At 38.7% G+C, this 20,206-nt stretch overlaps 2 protein-coding genes and 2 non-coding genes across 4 annotated transcripts in view; 1 reads left to right on the top strand and 3 right to left on the bottom strand.

Annotated features, from left to right (window-relative positions):
• LOC134842939 (flap endonuclease 1-like) overlaps nt 1-20,206 on the bottom strand; it is a 323,491-nt gene that overhangs the window by 240,754 nt on the left and 62,531 nt on the right. The gene's annotated exons all lie outside the window — the stretch shown is intronic.
• The window catches only part of LOC134841166 (dynein axonemal heavy chain 5-like), a 57,755-nt gene continuing 38,200 nt past the window's right edge, over nt 652-20,206 (top strand). Inside the window, exons 1-15 of the mRNA XM_063856969.1 lie at nt 652-942; nt 1,262-1,338; nt 1,600-1,680; nt 2,306-2,476; nt 2,773-2,940; nt 4,439-4,546; nt 5,297-5,466; nt 14,059-14,238; nt 14,849-15,041; nt 16,367-16,548; nt 17,547-17,579; nt 17,726-17,737; nt 17,871-17,987; nt 18,233-18,345; nt 18,886-19,070. Of these exons, the coding sequence (XP_063713039.1) occupies nt 798-942; nt 1,262-1,338; nt 1,600-1,680; nt 2,306-2,476; nt 2,773-2,940; nt 4,439-4,546; nt 5,297-5,466; nt 14,059-14,238; nt 14,849-15,041; nt 16,367-16,548; nt 17,547-17,579; nt 17,726-17,737; nt 17,871-17,987; nt 18,233-18,345; nt 18,886-19,070 (1,935 nt within the window). The 5' untranslated portion in view covers nt 652-797. The remainder of the gene's footprint in view (nt 943-1,261; nt 1,339-1,599; nt 1,681-2,305; nt 2,477-2,772; nt 2,941-4,438; nt 4,547-5,296; nt 5,467-14,058; nt 14,239-14,848; nt 15,042-16,366; nt 16,549-17,546; nt 17,580-17,725; nt 17,738-17,870; nt 17,988-18,232; nt 18,346-18,885; nt 19,071-20,206) is intronic.
• Nucleotides 3,744-3,814, bottom strand: Trnag-gcc (transfer RNA glycine (anticodon GCC)). The gene has a single exon. It is a non-coding gene; the product is annotated as a tRNA-Gly (tRNA).
• Nucleotides 15,238-15,308, bottom strand: Trnag-gcc (transfer RNA glycine (anticodon GCC)). The gene has a single exon. It is a non-coding gene; the product is annotated as a tRNA-Gly (tRNA).

Raw genomic sequence — 20,206 nt, 5'->3', positions numbered from 1 at the left:
AATTAAGTTTATTCTTTATTGTTTTGTATTATAAGCCTGCTCGACCGCTTTATTCGCTCATCATTAGACCAAAAATCAAAAAATTTGAAACCAGTTTTTCTCTACTTTGCAAAAAAAAATTGAAAATTAAAGTTGGCTGGACAATCTCGCCTATTCCAATCTACCCTTTGCTAGAACTTGAAGCCTTTTCAACTGGACCTTTGCCTAAAGACTGCTATTTTCATTTGCGTCAGGCTTTCAATCCAATTTGTTTAAATTGATTCTTTTAGACTTTTCTGTTTATGTTTACTTAGATTGATTTTTTTTGCTGATTTGTTCGTAGTGGTCGGGTTTAATCTTCAGGCCGAAGGCATGTTTCTGCTTTTTAAAATAGCTCCTAAGCCAACGGACTCAAAATTGATGTTATGCTGAAGTGTATTTTTATCAGACCACCTGTTCAGAATTACTTTGTTCATAATTTTAATCTCAGTTTAAATCTAACTTAAGCTCGTTGCTAAGACTGAAAATGTCTTAATTGCGCAGCAACTCACAATCTAACATTATGAACATTTTTGAATTCAATGCTCTATAAAAAATTTAATCAATGACTGAAAAATATTACATTGCATAGTTAGTTTGGTTACTTTATTGTAACTCGGTATATTTAAACTTTTTTCATATTATTACCACGTGCTAGTTATAAAAACTATTATCAATCATTGCATTTACAAACTGGCTTTTAAACATAGTCTTGAGCGTTTCTGAAGAGTTGTATTTTTGAAACCAAAACCGAATATCATTTAAAGAAGACATCTCAAATGTCTGATCCGGATCCGGGTCAGCAAACTGAGCCGAAGGGTGACGACAGTGCAGGGAATACGACTGAGGAGTCAACGACTAACAAACCCTCGGATGATGTGTCGCCGCCCCTGATTCTGAGCGGAGACGGAGGCCAAGGAAATGGTATGTCTTAAATTCTAATACAGATCCCTCTTTCTTTCCCATTTCCTCTGATTTCATTTAAGATGTGTCTCCTGCTCCAATTAAAGATGCAAAGTGGATGAAGTTCTCTTAGTTTTGAAAGAAGTTAAAATTTTGATAATAATTGCTGAAAATCCAACGACTGGAAGTTTTTCGCAATGATTTGTTAAGCTTGAATAAACAGGAAATAGTTTTCAACCAAACTATATTCAGATCAGAATATTCACCGCCATTATTGCTGTTTATAATAACAATTATATATTAAAATATTTCATTAATTTCTTTTCATGTTTTCCTTTAGAAGAACCCTCGGCCGCTCCGAAAACCCCTGGAGAAGAGACAAAGCACGAAGACGATAAGAAGGGAAGACCAAGAAAGGTCCAGAGTACTCTGAATTTTTCTTCCAGACAATTTTTTCTAGCATACTTTTTATCATTGGAAAATGAATCTTGGTTGTTATTCCATTTTGGTAAAATCCAAAAGTATATTTTCAAAATATCAATAATTTTCAGACCATTTTCCAACTAGGTAATTCTTGCACCCCTTATTTAGATCCAGATGCTTAGTACTTTTTCTGCGCCGGAAAGTTTTTAATCCTCAAGCGATTAACGTCTAAATAAGTTTTTTTGCGGTTTCCAGGGAAAGAAAAATCACCAGGCCGAGGACCACAAAATCAATCGGGAGAGACTGAAGCAACTGAAGGAAGAGCGAAGGGGACAGGTGAAAACATTTCACATTCTTTTCTATTTGTTCACGGGCGGAACAGCCGCGTCAAACTAAATTGGTAGCGACCATTGTCTGCTAGTTAGAAACACCTGGTAGCCATCTATTAAATTGAATCAACTATTTCAGTCAAATAACGTGTGCCAGCTATATTTATATTTATCTGGCTGACAAGCACGATTACCATTGCCTTCTAGTTTCATCGCAAATTTTGAATGATGGGTTAATCATTTGAAGAAACAGAACTTTACTTTTAAGATCCCCAGCCATTTAATTGTAACCCATTAATTCCCTAGACAACTAACTGATTGAAAATGAGGAGAAATTTAGCAGCAAATCATAGGAAAAATCGAACGGTTAGTTGTTCTTTATAGCTTTATCATTAAGCTAATATAATAACAAAAGTTTTTTAACATAATTTGTTTTCGAGTTTTTTATGCATAGAATTCTTCTAAATTATACTATTTTGTACAGCGAATCTAGGGAAAAGAGTTTGTTTTGCTTTTGTTGAAGCATATGACTCTAATGCATTTGAAAGTCTTCAAGTTAGTTAACTTCAATGTAAGTCAAACCACAGCCACCTTCTCTTAGATTTCACCAATTATTAACTCTATTTATGTAGACGGATGAGCGCCACCGTTACATGTGGTACAAGATAGCAGATGTGATCGGAACCGACGAGAACAATGTGGAGGACCAGCTGCTGTCGGATGACAGGTGGGACTACATCGAGAAGTTCTTCGCAGCCAATGGGTCCAAATCACTCATGTTCTACTACCAGGAAGTGCACAAGGTAGACAACACATGCCGTACATGGAAAAAACAACGGTTGTTTCTGAATAAAAAAATCATGCCGCGAAATATTCTGCAACATAGAGTTTCCCGAGAAACCAGCACAATAGTACTACCAACTTACCAGAATACGGAAGTTGATTTCAGATATACTAAGCAACCAAACTAAATGACATTTTTTCTCGAGAAAGTTTTATATTATTTTTCATCTTATTTTGTTGCAGTAGATCTCAGTTTTTAGAATATTTACTTAAGTTTTTAACCCTTTTTTATAATCACGTGCAATTGTTTCTATAGGATCCGGTACCCGTGATGCGTCTGGACGCTGCGAGTACTGTGGCCACAAGCACTACAGTGAAGAAACTGTTCATCACGAATGGAAGTCAGGAACCCCTTCTGGGAATCTGCATGTTCTTCCTGCGCAACTCCAATGCAAAGGAAGTGACCAACCAGAATATTCATAATGTGAGTACATATTTGTGCCACTGATTGGTCGATTGCAGTAGCGTGTTGAAGGTAAGGTGGTCAGGGGTAGGGGGAGGGGTGAATCCCATTTTGCGCCATCCATTCTTCGCTGACTGACCTTAAATTTTTCGGAGGGCGCCTTTTGGTAGTAGAGTTTTCTGTTTACAAATAAAACTTTTCGAGTTTTCCTAGATGTGACGAATGTTTTTAATTTCATTCAATTGATCGTCATAGGCGTTTTCAAAATTTCCAAAGGCGAAACACGTCGGATCTCTTGTCAATCTTTCGGCTCTTTTTTCCTTTTTCCCCACCTCACACGAGCTTCAAATTTATGGTCTAACGAGTGGTCTTACAAGGTTGATTATGAACACCAAATATGCGCTCTTTTCCCGTTCCCCCCTTACAAATTACCGAGTTTTATGTTTGTTTTACGTGTTATTACGGCTAAATGAGTGATGTTACGCTGTTAAGTATGAAGAACAAATCTGTTCAGAATTGTCGATTTGTTCACCACGCCAAATTTCATTGCATTATGACAACGTTAAATAAGCTTTTCAAAATTGAATTTGAGAGGTGGGGGGGGGGGACTGGAAAAGAGCCCAAATATGTTTGTCATAGCCTAATTAGTCTCTATGTCAATTTTCATTACAATCGAACATTGTAAACAGTTATTTTAATCATAAAAATATGCAGGTGGACGGGGGGGGGAGGAAAAAGAGCCGGTATTTCGAACCACCGATGCCTGATAGTCAACGAGAGAGCCTATGATTTATTTGCTTGAGTTCAAAAATTTGGGTTGACGATGCATCGGCCGGGAATCGAACCCGGGTCTATCGCGTGGCAGGCGACAATTCTACCACTGAACCACCGATGCTTGATATAAAGTGTTCTTTATTGGCTACAATTTTTAATGGTTCCCTCGCCACAAAAGTGAATTTTGCGCGAGCCAATGATTTTTTGGCGGGCGACAATTCTACCACTGAACCACCGATGCGCGATTCTTTCATGGTCTTAACTGACCAACTTTTTCTTTTACCGTCCATACGCCCCCCACCCAAAATTGGATTTTGTGCTCAAACTTTTGATTTTTTTCTTCAAGATTCAGACCAAATGTGTTAGGAACTGAGTAATTATCATTCATACTAAATTTCAATCATACTCTTCAATGAATTTCAATCAAGTTCATACTCTTTTTTCAATCACTTGTGATTTTTACAGTGCAAAGTACGGTTCGGGTGGTGCAATGTAAAAATTAATGATATGGTCAAAATCACACGCATGAGCAGGGGTAAAAAGTTAGCTAGATTTTCGCTAGAACTTGTTCGAATTTGTCAGATTTTTGAAGCTTGCACTTTTTGCGAATTGGAAGTTGTGAAGAACCTTTTGTGGGACCGCATTGATTGAAGATTATGGGCTCTTTCAAACTATTTTTTTATAGTTATAATTCAAAGGGGGGACTGAAAAAGAGCCGTAATATGCATGTGTTCTTCTTGTTTAGGACGTGAACTTTGGGATGATGGATGCTACCAACAGTAGTGTTCTGGAGGCCCTGGAGACATACATGTCCACTACTCTGGTGCCGGCTCTCAAGGCATGTTCCCCTGATGTAAGTATAATAAGTTCACATACTAATTAGAGTTGTATAATTTAAAATGATCTGATCGTGGATTGTCTTGTAGGATACTTTTTTGACCCTTTTCACGACTTATATAAACATTTTAAAATTTGAGGCAATTGTCTCATTTCGCGACCAAAAAATCTTAGTCTGGTTTGGACAAGGTTTTATAAAAGAAGACAACGTCTAAAAATGTCGTGTCGCATTACGGTCGCGATAGTCTGGAACTTTAAAGCAAAGTTGGCGATCTACCATGAAGTTGTAAATTTACTAAGTGTCATCTTGTGAATTTTTTTTCCTGCCTGAAAACGGTTTATTAGTATATTTACTAAACCTGGACATAAGTCCCGGACTAAACGTTATGAACTAAGAGGTATAATGTTGACACATTGTCTCAAACAAAAATTCTGAGAAGTTATAATTGGCGACAAGAAGTTACTGGTTCTTGAGAAAAAAAAGATTAGAAGTTCCACCAATATAATCATTCTATTGCAGTTTTTGTCTTCTAGCTATGGTTGTTTTTCCGTTTCCCTACCTGAAAGTTTTTATTTGATAAATTGTTTTTTGCCTTTTTCGATTGTTCGATTGTTTTGAAAAGTGGCGCACGGACTAATTAGACTATTCCGAACACCCTTGGTCTTCATATATAGCCTTGTAAAACCACTAGTTACATACAAAGTTGATGCTAAAGTGAGGCGTGGAGGTGAACCTTAGTTTGTGATGTTTTGGTGTTTTCTTTAGGCGTGGGGTTCGCTGAAGAACAGCAAGAGTGGTCAAGTGAGGGAGTTCCTGGACTCTCTGGACAAGTTTGTATCCACTCTGGGAGCGGCGAGGAGTTCGCTCGAAGGCCAGATTCAACTGCACGAGTATGAATACACGCCCATCATCGACATGCTATCCACTCCAAATGGGTAAGAGTTGCAATCTAATTATAAATGAGATATTCACATGTTTCATTGGCACTTATATATTTCCCCCCAATCGTAATTTTTTAATATGTTCAACAATCGTTCACGTAGTTCAGTTGTCATGAAATTTAGCGCGTAAATAACCCACTTTCTAACCCATTTTATCTAGATATACAAACCCGTAAATACAATGGTTACACAATAATCATTGATGTTAATACTGGTTATGTTAAAATATTAGGATACCACTCGTGTTGTAAAAGAGTGACTTAAACTAGGAATAGATTAAGACTGTGGATGTTTAAGATTCCTACTAAAATAGTAGGCTTTTATTTAAAACTAAATAAAAGACGGAGATTCTAACTAAGATAAAATACGTGTTAAAAGATTGAATTGGTTACGTTTGTTTTGTTACGTATCATAAAAGATAGTGTCCAATTCAGAGTCTACCAAAAGCCGATGCGCTTTTGGCAGGTATATAAATTAACAACTAAAGGTCGGCGGTAAGTTAAGATCAGAGGTTAAATAGACAAACCATAATACTTTTACATTCCCCGCGAAATTTATCTCTAAACTATCCCTTTCGCCTCATCAGAAGGGAATAAAACAAAAATGATTAAGCACTAAGATGGATGAATTAGTAAGCGCATTATCTAGGACCCCCCCGAGAGTGGATCTAGAATCGTTAATACGAACTTGGTAAAGGGCCCAAAAGGCGTATTATAAACTGAGAAGAATAACACGGTTGTCAGGTGTAAAGGGTGGGTGTACAAAACGAGGACTACCAATGATCGAGCCCGATGGGCCGGACGGCATGTTCGTCAAACAAAAACAAAATTCCAAAACAAAGCACCTTAGATCGAATAATATGTATTCGCCGAGAAATAACTGTAGGTTAGTGACAAAGGGCAAGTAAGGAACTGAAATAGCACCAGGGTGACTAAGATCATAAGGTATGCAGAAAGTTGTCGTAAAATTAAGCGGAATACTGGGTATAACCAAAATGAATAAATCTAATTGTTATCCGATGGTAACGCCCCATGGGTGAACAGAACTTTAATGGAGTTCGGCAAAATTCTATAGCCAAAACAAGGGAATAAATGTTACCAATCATCACCATAACTTAAAATAACAGCACTAGAGGTTTGTATGACCCTAGGGTCCTGGAATGTTAGGCGATAAACCATAAACAGAACCTATAGGTGCTAAAAGTTTTACAATGGAGTTTTGATAGGTTGAGAATGTTTTTGATGACATCTGTTTTTGAGCTCCTGCGTCTAATCAGATTCCCGATTTGCTGCTTTATTTATAGTCCATCTTCTTAGCTCCTCCAGCGTCATTGGCCGTCCAAGGAGTTCTATCGCCGAAATGATAGAGGAGGTGTTCAGCCAGTCTGGGTCAGATACGATGGGTATAAATGTAGGAGTTGAAATTTCATTAGATAGGCCCGATGGGTTAAATCGGGTGGAACAAACATCAGGGCTAAATTTGACGTTCTTGTCTGGGCTCTTTTGATCGGCTGTTTTTGAGGGCTTTAGGTCACTTGAGTACGCGTCGATATCCTCCCGCAAGTGAACTATGGTAGGGCGTGATGAAGAAGGTGGTGTTAATGTTGTCAGGTCTACTAGGTCGACATGATGGCTTTCTACCGTAGTTGCTTCCAACGTTGAACACACTGAGACGAAATTAGATGAACCGAATTCTGGGGCATCGCGGTCTTCCTCAGTTAGATCGACTATACTGGTAAATACTCTCTCACCTAGCATCTTGGGGGGCTGCCTGGTTCGCATGGGTCTCGTGTTTTGACGTGTAAAAATTTCCGATAGTTTTTTCGAGGGTGGTGATTTCATAGGGGATGAGGCTTTCCTTTTAGCAGTACCGGACAATTTCTGTGACTTTTTAGTGTGGTCAGAAAGTATTTGTTTCGGTCCCATCTCCGCCATGGTAGGTTGATCTCCAGTAGATTTAGGGAACTTTACTCCGGGATTCTCTGAAGGTACCGGCATATCTTGGGTCGCTTCATTACTCTCCTCCCTAGTGTCTAAGAGGATCAGCTGTGGGGTCGCTTGAGAGTCTCTTTCGTTGTCACCGGAATCCAAGTTGATCAAAGGAATCTCATCTAACTCGACCTTCTGGTCGGCATGGTCTGATGTTTCTAACTTAGGATCTGATTGGTCGGGCATTGGTGGTTCGTCTCGTTTCGTGGTTTCGAGCAGTGTTTTCTCCTTGAGGTCTCTTAGTGTCATTAGGTCACTCGCATTATCATCTGACATATCTTCATGTGAGTCAATCGTCACTCCGGGTTCGTTTAAATAACTTTTAAGAAGTTCGGGTTTACCCGGCGGGCTTGGTTCTTGGTCAATCTCGAGGCCAATCGGTGTTCTCAGTCTCTTTCTCTGTTCTTCTTCCTCTCTGAGAAGAGTTTCCCTAGAACTGTTCATGGCCGCGTTTCGTCTCGCAATGTCGAGCTCTTCAAATTTCCACTGAAGGTTTCGTTTCTTCTGGGTTGTTTTTGAACTTTTGAATCCGACATTTCTTGGAGGTTTTGCTGTTTTCCTGAGTCCTTTGGTCGCGTAAAATCTGACTAATTGGTCTCGTTTTCTCGGACTTGGTTTCTTCTGAGTGCACTGTCTTTTAATGGCTAAATCAGATTTACGTATTATTTTCCCATTTTTTAGAGTCACGGTGTGATCTGATTCTCTTACAATTTCGTCCTTGAGTATTCTATAGTATGGTTCATTTTTCATTCTATCTTGGATTTTTCGATAAACAATGGTCTTACCCGACGGGTTGTTCAGAATCGAGTCCTTTATGCCCAAGGCATCTCTTTTTTCTGACCGGGAGAGGACTTTTACTGGGGATCCTGCACTTGTTGGTACATATCTCACTGCGTTTGAGATATCCTCCGAGGATGATGAATGATCATCGGCATCTCCATCTTCAATGTCGTCAGGAGCGTCCCAGTCATGTCTTCGCTCTCGGCTCATTAGTTTTTTGCCTTTATCTATACATAACAAAGTTTTATTCCAGTCAAGGTTATTCGAAGAAGGTGATTTAACCAAATTATGCCAGATAGTGTTTGGGGATCTACCGAAATGTGCTTCGAAAGGAGAGCAGTTAAGCGACTGTTGAGTTACTGTTCTTAAGCATTTTATTATTTTCAGGAGTGCAGATTCTAAAGAAGGTTTTGGGCGTTCTTGTGCCATCACCAGGAGTCGTTCCTTAATAGTCCTGATTAGACGTTCCACTAATCCGGTAGCTCTGTGATCACCCACTGGGCTAAATATCACCTTTATGTTGTGATCGTGGCAAAATTCTCTAACTTCCTTGGAGATAAAACCAGATCCTTGATCTGTTCTAATTGTCCTAGGTATCCCGTGTAAAGCGATATATCGACTAAGGAAGTTAATAATAGATTTAGCCGATGTACTAGATGTTATTTGGGCTGATGGGAATTTTGAAAATCTGTCTACACACACCAATATGTATTTTTTTGTTCCCCATACTAAAGGTAACGGGCCAGCGAAATCTAATTCCATTTCTTGGTTTGGTTCTTCGACCATTGGGAGTTTCCCTAGGGTATTGTGTTTTATAAGAGGCTTCAGATTTTTACCTGCTTTTACGCACTCTATACAGTTTTCACCGTGGACTTGGATTTCGCGGTAAATTTTCGGCCACCAGATGTATTGTGTTGCCAGGCTTTTCATTGCGAACTGGCCGGGGTGAGCTTCATGAAGTCTGTTCAGCATAGTTGATCTTAGGCATGCTGGGATTACTAAACGGTTGTCCAAATAGAGGCATCCTCCGCTGACATGTAGATTATTCAAATATGACTTATAATAGTTTCCGAGATGTAGGATATCCTGTTTTCTATCTTCCTCGATTGCCTTGATTATCTTTTTCAGAATTAGGTCTTGTTTCGATAAGAGGGACATAAATTTAGTGTCAAATATTTCCGGCCAAGAGAAAGGGAATAAGTTAACTGTTTTCTTCTTGCTAGGTGATCGATTCTCGGGTTTTTCCGACGGGTTACTAGTGTTTGGTGTTAAAACGTCCGTGTTTTCTTTAATAGTGTTTTCAGTTTGTTCTGCCATTTCTTTCAGGATTTTAAAATTCGTAGAAAAGTCGTTAATTTTGCAGGATGAGTCACACAGTTCTGTACGCGAGTGAGAATTTTGACACACTGAAATGTTTGAATGTTTAGATATCGCTTGGAAAATTTCAGCGGCATTAGCAATTCGTTTCTCACGTTCTATTTCTTGACTGGTCATATGATCTGTTGACTGGCCAATCGCATTACAAAAAGTGACGTCATCTGTTAAGAAATGTTGAGAGAATTTATTTCTTATTTGCGCCCACGAATTTTTTGGCATAAGGTGATCAAAGCCTAATAGTGTACTAATCTGGTTTACAGAAGCGATAACGAACTTCTCGTCATCCAGGGAAACTGGTACGGGTTCACCCGATGGGTGTCGGGATATATAGTCGACAAATCCCATATCTTTACCAGGTAAATGTTCTACAGTAAAGTCGAACGGTAATAGTTTATCCGCCCAACGGGTGAGACGTGATTGGGCCGTTTTAGTGTATTTATCGTCCTTCAGTGCTCCTATTAAGGCTTTGTGATCTGTTAAAATTGAGAATTGTTTACCCAGTAGATAATTTTTGAAATGATCTAGTGCCCAGACTAATCCCAGTAATTCGAGTTCGTTAGTGCTGTATTTCAGTTCGGCAATATTCAAAAATCTGCTAGCGAACGCTACTGTCTTCCAATTCCCCCAATGGTCTTGTTCGATTGACGCGCCCAATCCTAAATGTGAGGCGTCACATTTCACCCGAGTGTTCAGTTTTACATCGAAATGGTGATTTGTCACAGTATTACAAATTTCGTTCTTGATTTTTTCAAACGCTTCCGTATGTACAGTGGACCACTTAAATGGTTTATTCTTTTGCATGAGTTCTCTGAAGGGTGTTGATAAGGACGCTAAGTTTGGTATGAACTTATTAAATTGGTTAATCGATCCCATTAAGGATCTGATGTCCTTAATACAGTTTGGTTCTTTTAAATTTCTGATTGCGTCAGATTTGTGTATCAATGGTGTCGTCCCTTTTGCGTCAATTCTAAATCCCAACCATTCTATGTTATGAGTTAAAAATGTGCATTTTTCCCATTTTATGGCAAGTCCCTCGTCGTCTAGCGTTTTTAACACATTAGTGACTAGCTTTTTATGTTCTTCCTCGCTACCTACGGTGGCGATTAGGATGTCGTCAAGGTAACAATGAGTATTTGGTAGTTTTTCCGTCAAACGGTCCATTATACGTTGAAATTCATTAGGCATGTCGCCTAGTCCATAGAATCCGGTTTTAAAACGGTATGAACCCGTTACTTCTCCCCCCACAATATTAAAATTACACTGATTGCTTGCCTTTTTCGAAAGCGGAATTTGGCTGTAGGCGTATTTTAGATCTATCGATGAGAACCAGATGTTTCTTTGATCATGGCCGCTAATAGTGACTGCGACGTTGTCAATTAGTTCGAATAGATTTGGCATTTGATATCTATTACGAAATATTTGTTTATTTAGTAGTTTTGAGTTCAACGCTAGTTTTATTGATCCATCCCTTTTTGCTGTAATCACGATGGGAGAAATAAAACAATCTTCAGAGCATCTAGATAGTTTTTCAATGTGTCCGTCACTCAATAGTTGGTCGATGCATAGTTTGACTTTGGGGAGAAGATGGATTGGGATACGTTTCCCTTTCACCTGTATCGGTTTTATCGGCTCGTTAAAATAAGTATTAACTACGTAGTTTTTTGATCTACCAGTTCTTTTTATAAGGTCTGAAAAGTGCTTTGATATGTATGATTTAAACTCACGTTGGGATGGTGTCTCTTGATTTTGATCCTGTTGGATGTCGGATGCGAACTTTATCTGGTTGACATTTGTCCCGATGGGTGGTACTTTCTGATTTTCCCGTGACTTTGACCCGTTGGGTGGAGGTTGTTTTTGAAATACTACAATACCCAAATTCGGTAGGATGTCGTTTCCTAGTAGATTTCTTTCCGCCCCTTCTGTGATAAAGAGTTTTTGATCATTAGCCTCCCATCCTTTCGATTGGATTTTCACTCGAACTTTTCCAATAATATTGATCGTACTCCCGAAACCCTGGTATGCTTTCTTTGTTATCTCGTCCACCGGTTCTAGCTTTACGAATCTGTCTCGTATCTTCAGTTCATGTAGTAGGTCTTTCTTCATGAAGGAAACTGGGCTTGCAGAGTCAATTTGAATCTCGGTATAGTAGGGGTTGAATTTTCCCAGAGCTACTTTTAGTGTCTTTTTCAATTCTACTCCTTCGTGATTGAATACGGTTCTCACTCCGCGCTCTATTCTGTCTTCTACGGCATTTATTTGATTATTTGTGTCGATGGCTAGAACTAAGAAGTCGTCTAGGTTAACCTCAAATTCGGGGTTTTCCTGCGGGTTGGCCCGGACATTTTCGTTTTCTTGGGGTACCCGATTCTGATCGACGATGTTAGTTTGAGTTTTAGCTGAACTCCTGCAGTGTTTAGCAAAATGTCCTTTCCGTCCACACGTATTGCAGTTTCTATCTCTAGCCGGGCATGTGGATAGGTGTCCTTTTTTGAATTGCTGGCCGCAATTACGGCACTTGTTATTTTCGACTATGTTTAATGTTGGTTCGTTCTTCACATATTGTGATCTTGGTCCTGGGTTGTAAGTTGGGAATTTTAGGTACTGTTGATGGATTTTAGTACCTTTTTCGTGAACTAGTACATAAGATAGTACATTTTCTGGGGTCAAGTATTCAATGCATAGTTTCTTTTGGATCTCGACATTTCTCATGTTGGTTATGAAAATATCTCTTACTAGTTCTGACTCGAGTTCCCCCAGTTTACAATTTTTTGCTAGTTCTGAAAGAATTTCATGGAATTTTTCTAAGGACTCATGTTCTTTCTGTCTTCGGCCGAAGAATTTGAATCTTTCGTATGTTAGGTTTGTAGTGATCGTGAAGGTCGTTTTTAATAGTTCCCAAAATTCTGCGAAATTGATATCCAGTATTTTTTTCCCAGGGTTTTTATGAGAGAAGCATTTCTGTCCTTCTTTCCCGAGTGCTAGATATAGCTGTGATTTGAGCTTCTTGTCAATATCTCCTATTTGAAGTCCGTTGAATTTGGCGTTATCTTCCGCCCTTCTCCTTCTTACTTCTTCGTTGTAATTTTGTACTGCTACTCTATGACGTTCCTCTTGTTCGGCCCGACGGGTCTGATCCTCGGATGTGTCCAATGGTTCTGCCATAGGGTAAATTAGTTCATCTCTTATCGGTGGGTTAATTACATCTTCGATGTCTACGGAATCTTTCGCAATAATTGTCAGTTGGAATTTTTCCGCCCACCTTTCCCAGTCATGTTGATTTTCATTCGATGAGTTATTCCAGAAAAACTCTAATCCGCGTAGGTTTGATTCATTCGACTGCGCCATGTTAAAATATTAGGATACCACTCGTGTTGTAAAAGAGTGACTTAAACTAGGAATAGATTAAGACTGTGGATGTTTAAGATTCCTACTAAAATAGTAGGCTTTTATTTAAAACTAAATAAAAGACGGAGATTCTAACTAAGATAAAATACGTGTTAAAAGATTGAATTGGTTACGTTTGTTTTGTTACGTATCATAAAAGATAGTGTCCAATTCAGAGTCTACCAAAAGCCGATGCGCTTTTGGCAGGTATATAAATTAACAACTAAAGGTCGGCGGTAAGTTAAGATCAGAGGTTAAATAGACAAACCATAATACTTTTACAGGTTACGCAACCATATTGATGTTAACACAATAACCATTGATCTAGTGGGGTAAGGTACATGAGCTAACTCATCTATCTGCGCATGTATCTTCCTAAATAACATGCTGAATCTATTTAACCTAAAATTGGCGATGCTTGCCTTATGAAAATATTTCCAGTTGGCTTTTGTTTCTAGTTGTCATGATGACTTGTTTCTAGTTGTCATTGTAATGACTTTTACAACAGATATATCTGGCCGCAAAAATTTTGACTGATATTTTGAGGTCTCAACAAAACGTATAGAATCTGTGTTCAGAATAGATTCTAATTTGATTAAAAGTGGCTGTTGCTTGCGGGTTGTGCAGCGTTTGATTGCAAAAAAAAATAACCAAAAATATGCGCGAAAATAACCAAAAATAAAGTTTTTAATATTGGAAAAAGTTGTGGATCTCAGTAGAGAGCCACATAGCCCATATTTCGGTGCTAGTATGATAGTTTGGTCCTCAAAAAATTAGAGCAATTTATCTTCGAGGGAAAGGCCTAACATATGAGCTGCACAGCTCTTCACGGATCGCTGCTATGCCGTGCTCAAAAGAACTGTACGCATCTTTTTGGTTATTTTTCTGGGGTAGGTATAATTCCCTCTCCATCGAGCAAAGGGAACGGATCATGATGGGCCTCGAACTACCGAACTTTGACCTAGAGGCGGACAGAGGTAGCCACTTCACCACCGCTCTCCGAAAAGCGATGAGAAATTGGCCTAATTATTCTTGTCTGAGTTATACTTTCTCTTAGGTACCAAGATGCTGCCGCAAGTAGTGAGACTACTGAGAAGCTGGAGACTCTTCTGGGTCATTGGTGTAAGCAGATAGAGACTGTTCTGGCAGAGAGCGAGCAGATCAGACGGGAGGCAGACGACGTCGGACCGTCGGCCGAGTTGGAACACTGGAAGAAACGAATGGCCACCTTCAACAGGTTGGTATAATCTAGTGTTTCAATGCAATATGGACCAAGTTTTTTTCAAAAAACTGAATGGCACTATAAATTACGAAAAAAATGCACATTTGCAGGCTCTTTTCCAGTTTCTCCCCTTTCAGAATACCGAGTTTTATGTTCGTTTTACGTGTTATTACGGCTAAACGCATGATGTTACGCTGTAAAGTATGAAGAACAAATCTGTTCAGAATTGTCGATTTGTTCACCACGCCAAATTTCATTGCATTATGACAACGTTAAATAGACTTTTCGAAATTGAATTTGAAAGAGAGGGGGAACTGGAAAAGAGCCCATTTGCATTTAAGTTCCCAATATTGCAATTATGAAAAAAAGTTGCAGGTTTATAATTTTTTTTTTTTCAAAAATTTTTTCTTTCTCGAATCCCAATTAAAAAGAAACCACTCGGTTGAAAGGCTTTTTCTCGAACTTAATTAAACTAAACGGTTAAATTTTGAGTCGAGTGTATTTTACACATTAGGGAGCCTTGTGGTTTCGTGGAACTCATCTATTACAATTGTACCAAACTATGATCCGAATTGTTGTTGTATACCGCCTTGGAGAACAAGTGATTGTTATTATTCTGTTTCAGTCTTCTTGACCAGATCAAGTTGACCAGATGCAAGTCGGTGGTAGCTGCACTGCAGTATGCCAAGTCACGGGCAGTGAAGAGATGGAGGGAGCTAGACATGCGGATCACAGATGCAGCCAACGAGGCCAAGGACAACGTCAAGTACCTCTACACCCTCGACAAGTTCTTCGGACCCCTCGGAACATGCGATCCAGTAAGTGTTTTATCTATTTCTTCTTTTTATCTGTCGTTATTCTGCGGTCCAATTGTATTTATTCTGCGGTTACGCATTAGGCCAATTTCAAATCTGCATTCAAAAATTTGGTGTTTGCCAAGGAAAAAGCATTGACTCCCAAGCCATTGAATTCTTCTTATGCATGACTTTACAATGTCAGAAATTCGTTTGAAAATGCATCGGACGGGAATCGAACCCGGGTCTATCGCGTGGCAGTCGACAATTCTACCACTGAACCACCGATGCTTAGATATTATCTGATCTTAATTAATTCAATATTTCTCTTTTTTGGTGGTCAACGAATAAGTCCTTAACGACCAAGTTGACTAATTTTTCTTTTATCGTTGGTCAATTAAGAAGAGTTAGGCTCTTTTCCAGTTCTCCCTTCGATTTTTTGAAATTCAATTTACAGAAGCCTTTTTGAAAATGACTTTCGAGATTCTTAACTGCAATAAAACGTGTCAAGGCTCTTTTTCCTCTCCCCCCACCTGCAAATTTCTATAATTGAAGTTACTGTTCACTTTTTCCGATTGTCATGATAAAGGACATGCAGACTAAATAAGCCATGACAAACATATTTGGTCTTCATAATTAACCTTGTAAAACCACTTGTTACACCATAAAATTCATGTTTGAGTGAGGTGGGGGGAAAGGAAAAAGAGCCACCCGTGTCAATTAATATTGGCCGAATATTAAAAGGCAGAAATATGCAAAATTTTCAAATTCTCACCGAGCGCCGGCAAGGGTTTCATTATACAAGAAGCTAATTTTTGCTTCATTCAATTCCTTTTAGTTGAACGGCAATGGATTCATTTTAATAAATGACTTTCGACTTTATTTGTGTTCGGTCCTTCGCGCATGAGCCCTTCGCCCATGAGAATTGCTCCCATCCCAAATTACTGACAAGTATCTTAAATCAAATGGACGGAAGTTGAAAAGACGAAAATGGCCATTTTAATTGATGCCGCTTGTTAAACAAACAAGTTTCCCAAGCGTGGCGGCACAAACTTTTCTGAATAAACAGTGAACTCAGCAAATTGTCAATTTTTTTCTCTGTTTAGCTCCGAAACAAAAACAGTTTTCAGGCAACATTGTTAACAGATCACAAACAAAACTTGAAATTTTCTAATATCATTAGTTTTTGGCACTGTTGAGCAACATTTCAGTTTCGGTACTGTTGAACGTCACCCATTAAAAATACTAGATTCGGCCGATTCTTTTTGCCATCTAAACATTTTTATGTGAACATTGTAGAAAAAACACGGTGAACATTGTGCAATTAATTGTCTTTGTGCGCTGTTTAGAAGAGCATGGTTGAGATCCTGCCTAGTTTGCTGACAGCAGTGAAGATGATCCACAGCATCAGCCAGTACTACAACACGAGTGAGAGGATGACGTCACTGTTCGTGAAAGTGACCAATCAGATGATCACCACCTGCAAGGCCTACATCAAGGAGGGCGTGTCCAACATACGCGAAATGGACAGGTACTTTTTGTGCTTTTTTGTCTGTTTTTTTGTACGTTGTCAACTCGAGGGTAGGTATTTTAAAGCTAAATTTGCCTGTAATTTGGAGTGGAATTATTTGAGTTGCCTTAATTAATTGAGAGGTTAATTGAGCTCCTACCAAAAGCTGACCTACTACACAAAGCTACAAATGCCATAGCCTCGTTTGTTTTCCCCATGTTGTCCGAACTGGTATATGAGAGCAGTGTAATTGATGAGAAGCTAAGCACCGAGTGAAGCTAATGCAAACCGTTGACTCAGATACACGTCAACTTCTACCTACAAGTCTATGGCTTACCGAGCGACTATCAACAGCAACGTAAACGAAGTGATTCAGTCGGTGCTGTTGGGTCGAATAGATCCCAAATGTTATAATCAGGGGCGGATCTAGGATTTTCTCGAGGGGGGGGGGCGTATTTTCAAAAAAAATTTGAAATTTGACCTTTTTTTAGGTCGACCAAATTGATTTTTTGAGCTCTCCCAGAGCACTGTTTTGCCCATTTTGGCAAAATGTTCTGGGCCGGAGGCAAATTTTTGAAAAAACAGTCAAAACAGGCATTTTTAGGCACTTTTTGGAAAGTTTTGATAAAAAAAATGCGTTTTTTCGGCGCGCGCTCCCCCCTCAAAATTAGTAAGTATTGGCGCCGAATGCGCCTTTGGAAAAATTTTAGGGTCGGTCGACCAAAAGTGGATTTCTTAAAAAGTACCAAAGGGGGACCCTTTGGGTCGGCAGGGGGTCGAATCCCTGAGAAGGCGTCCGCCTAAACCCCCCCCCCCCCTAAATCCGCCCCTGGTTATAATATATATTTTTTATAGCTCAGCAAGCTGCACATTTTTCGATGAAGAACTGAAGGACGCTAGCTCCAAACATTAATACCTTTTGATATTATGTTCTTTTCTCTCTTACCGGACCTGTTAATTGGCAACTTGATTTTTAATTATCTTCGACCAAAGCTCTTATTATTAATTTTCATTTTTAGAGATGACCCAAACTACAACTTGTACGAGACGTAGTAAGTGACAGCGATGCAGATCATCCGAGATCATGATTTTAATGTCTTAGAGATTTCTAAAATTTTATCATTCCTTACATTCGTATATACAAAAACACTTTGGAAAAATGCTTCTATTCTTGGCCTTATATGTTGTTTTGTTACAGCTCTGAGCCAAGGTAGTTTAACTTCAGAATAATTTCAAACTTCACAAAAATCATCAATTTCGATAAATATCATGATAGTTTGGCACGTAATCGTTTATATTAAGGGAAAGTTTATGCTAACATATCATTCGCTTAAATGACGCAGGGAGCTGCTGCTGGAGAGAATAGCAGACTGCCTGTTGCTGAGAGATGAGTACAAGAATGAGTTCAGACGGGTGAAGGAGAATGCAGAAGAAAAGGAGGAGAAAAACTTCGACTTCAGGTACCTCTAAGCATTCAATTCTTGAATAAATAGACAGTGTTCTTCAATAGCGCCTCAGAATATTGGATCAACTTTGTTAATTTGCAAACGAGAGAAAAAAATTTGCCAAAATACAAAATTAGTTTCTTAACTAATTGGCGTGGAGTACTAAGGCATTTAAAGCCGGATATTCCACATCTTGTTCAATTATTTAATGCAAATTGATGAGTATATTATGGTTTATTAGTGTTTATTTCCAATTGTAGTGAGAACTACATCTTCGGCAAATTCGACGCCTTCTGCAGACGTCTGGAGAAGATCAAGAACATGATGGAGACCATCGACAACCTCTCAGGACTCACGGACGTCCGAGTGGAAGGTTAGCTAAGGGTCTCATTGGTTTTTTTGTCTACCTCTATAAGCGATTTTGAAATTGTCTCACGAAATGAGCCATTTTATGTAACGGTTTTTGAAGCGATTTTTTTTTTAGTTTCAAAACATCCATCTGACACTGCTGGGGAAGTATAGACTTCCTTTTACAGTTAAAATTTCACTAGTTATCTGCATACGAGTTATTTGAGCTGCAAGAAAACAATACGGAAAATGAGAAGAAAATAAATTTGAATTATTCTGATATGATTTGCAAGGTAGTCAAAAGACTAGTAAGGACTAATCTGGTGATGCTTCATTGGAAAATGGAAATCAATGTGCGGTACAAGAATGAAAGCTACTAGGTATCTAAAATATGGGCATTTCCTTGAATTAAATATTATCATGGGCCTTGATATTTTGAAAAAGCATTTATTTTGTGGCATTTCTGAACTTTTCACAAAGTTGATTGTTCCTGTCGTACTTGAATTTCTAGGGACCGAACATCATATTAGTGCCAAATAAGCATTAAATGTCTCATGTTATCAAGGTATCGACGTGCTGGCTATCAAGTTCCAGAACATCGTGATGGCGACAAAGAAGAAGAGCTATGATTTGTTGGACCACAGGAAGAACGACTTTGACAACGACTACGATGATTTCAAGACTCAGATCGACGCTCTCATGGGACAGTTGCAGACGTTCGTAGACCAGCAGTTCGAAAAGAGCGCTTCGGTTAGTGACCCAACCAGAAATATTTGTGTGGATCTATTGGGAAAAATAATGGTTCAAAAACTAAAAGAATGGTTTCGAATCCCTAAGAATAACCGCGGGTTCAGCCTATTATCGCATCTAACTCTGTCACAGTCACCATTTATTATGTTAATAAACATGTTGCTAGCATTAAACTGATGTCAAGATGTTTTATGTACTAAGGCCAATGTTACGCTCAAACTAATTGTTCCGACCACCTCCGAAGTTAGGAAGGCAGTATGGCGTAGAGGTTGTCTTTTTTGGTCAAAAAAATTCGATCAATCTCTTATTTCCGCTTTATCAAGGCGCATTTTTGCTGCCTGAGATCTCAGAGTAAGTAGGCGTGAAAATAGCAGATTGCAAGAAGCAAAGGCTGAGTGGCTTGGGTGCCGGTCATCAAGCCGACGGGACTTCAAGCCGAATCTTAAAATTAGGGACTTCAAGCCAAATGTTTTGTCAAAAAGTCATAAAAAGTGTTTAATTTGAAAAGTTTTTTGAAGAGATCTCAAGTTCATGAGCTTTGTATACAAGTTATCGGCTTCTTCATAATTTTTGAGCCTCTGATTGCTGTTAAGGATTATTAAAAATTAAAACATTGTTGATGGGATTTTTCATGTGTATAATTTATGCATTTCGAAATCCGGCTGATTTAATTATCTGATGCCGCTCTTAGGTGGTGCATTGTTATGAAGAACGTTTCAACTAAACTTACCTAATTTTTTCAAAATAAAAAGTTTATTGATAAAAATTAAGCGTTTTGAGGTACTTGTAATGTTTATATTTTATCTGCAAGTCTCGTCGGCTTGTAGTCCTAGACGCAAGTGGCTTAGGCCAGTAAATTGAGTTCGGGAGGTTCAAGCTTGCATCAAGCAGTCTCCAAAGTTTGTGTATTTTATAGATAATGTTGCTCGTCCGTGGCACATACATTAATTTTTTTTAAATTTTATGGCTCTTTTCCATTTCCCCACACATTTAAACTTTAACTTTTGAAAACTTAACTACTGCTTTTATATCAGGGCAACGCCTTGGTTTTTCCGACTGCCGCTTAGCAGTTCTCGAATAGTTTTTGTTCAAAATTTTTTTGATAGACTATATTTTGTAATATAAATGCAATAGCT

This window comes from Symsagittifera roscoffensis, chromosome 3, assembly GCF_963678635.1.
Source record: "Symsagittifera roscoffensis chromosome 3, txSymRosc1.1, whole genome shotgun sequence".
NCBI lineage: Eukaryota > Metazoa > Xenacoelomorpha > Acoela > Convolutidae > Symsagittifera > Symsagittifera roscoffensis.
This window is presented reverse-complemented; position numbering and strand designations above follow the sequence as displayed.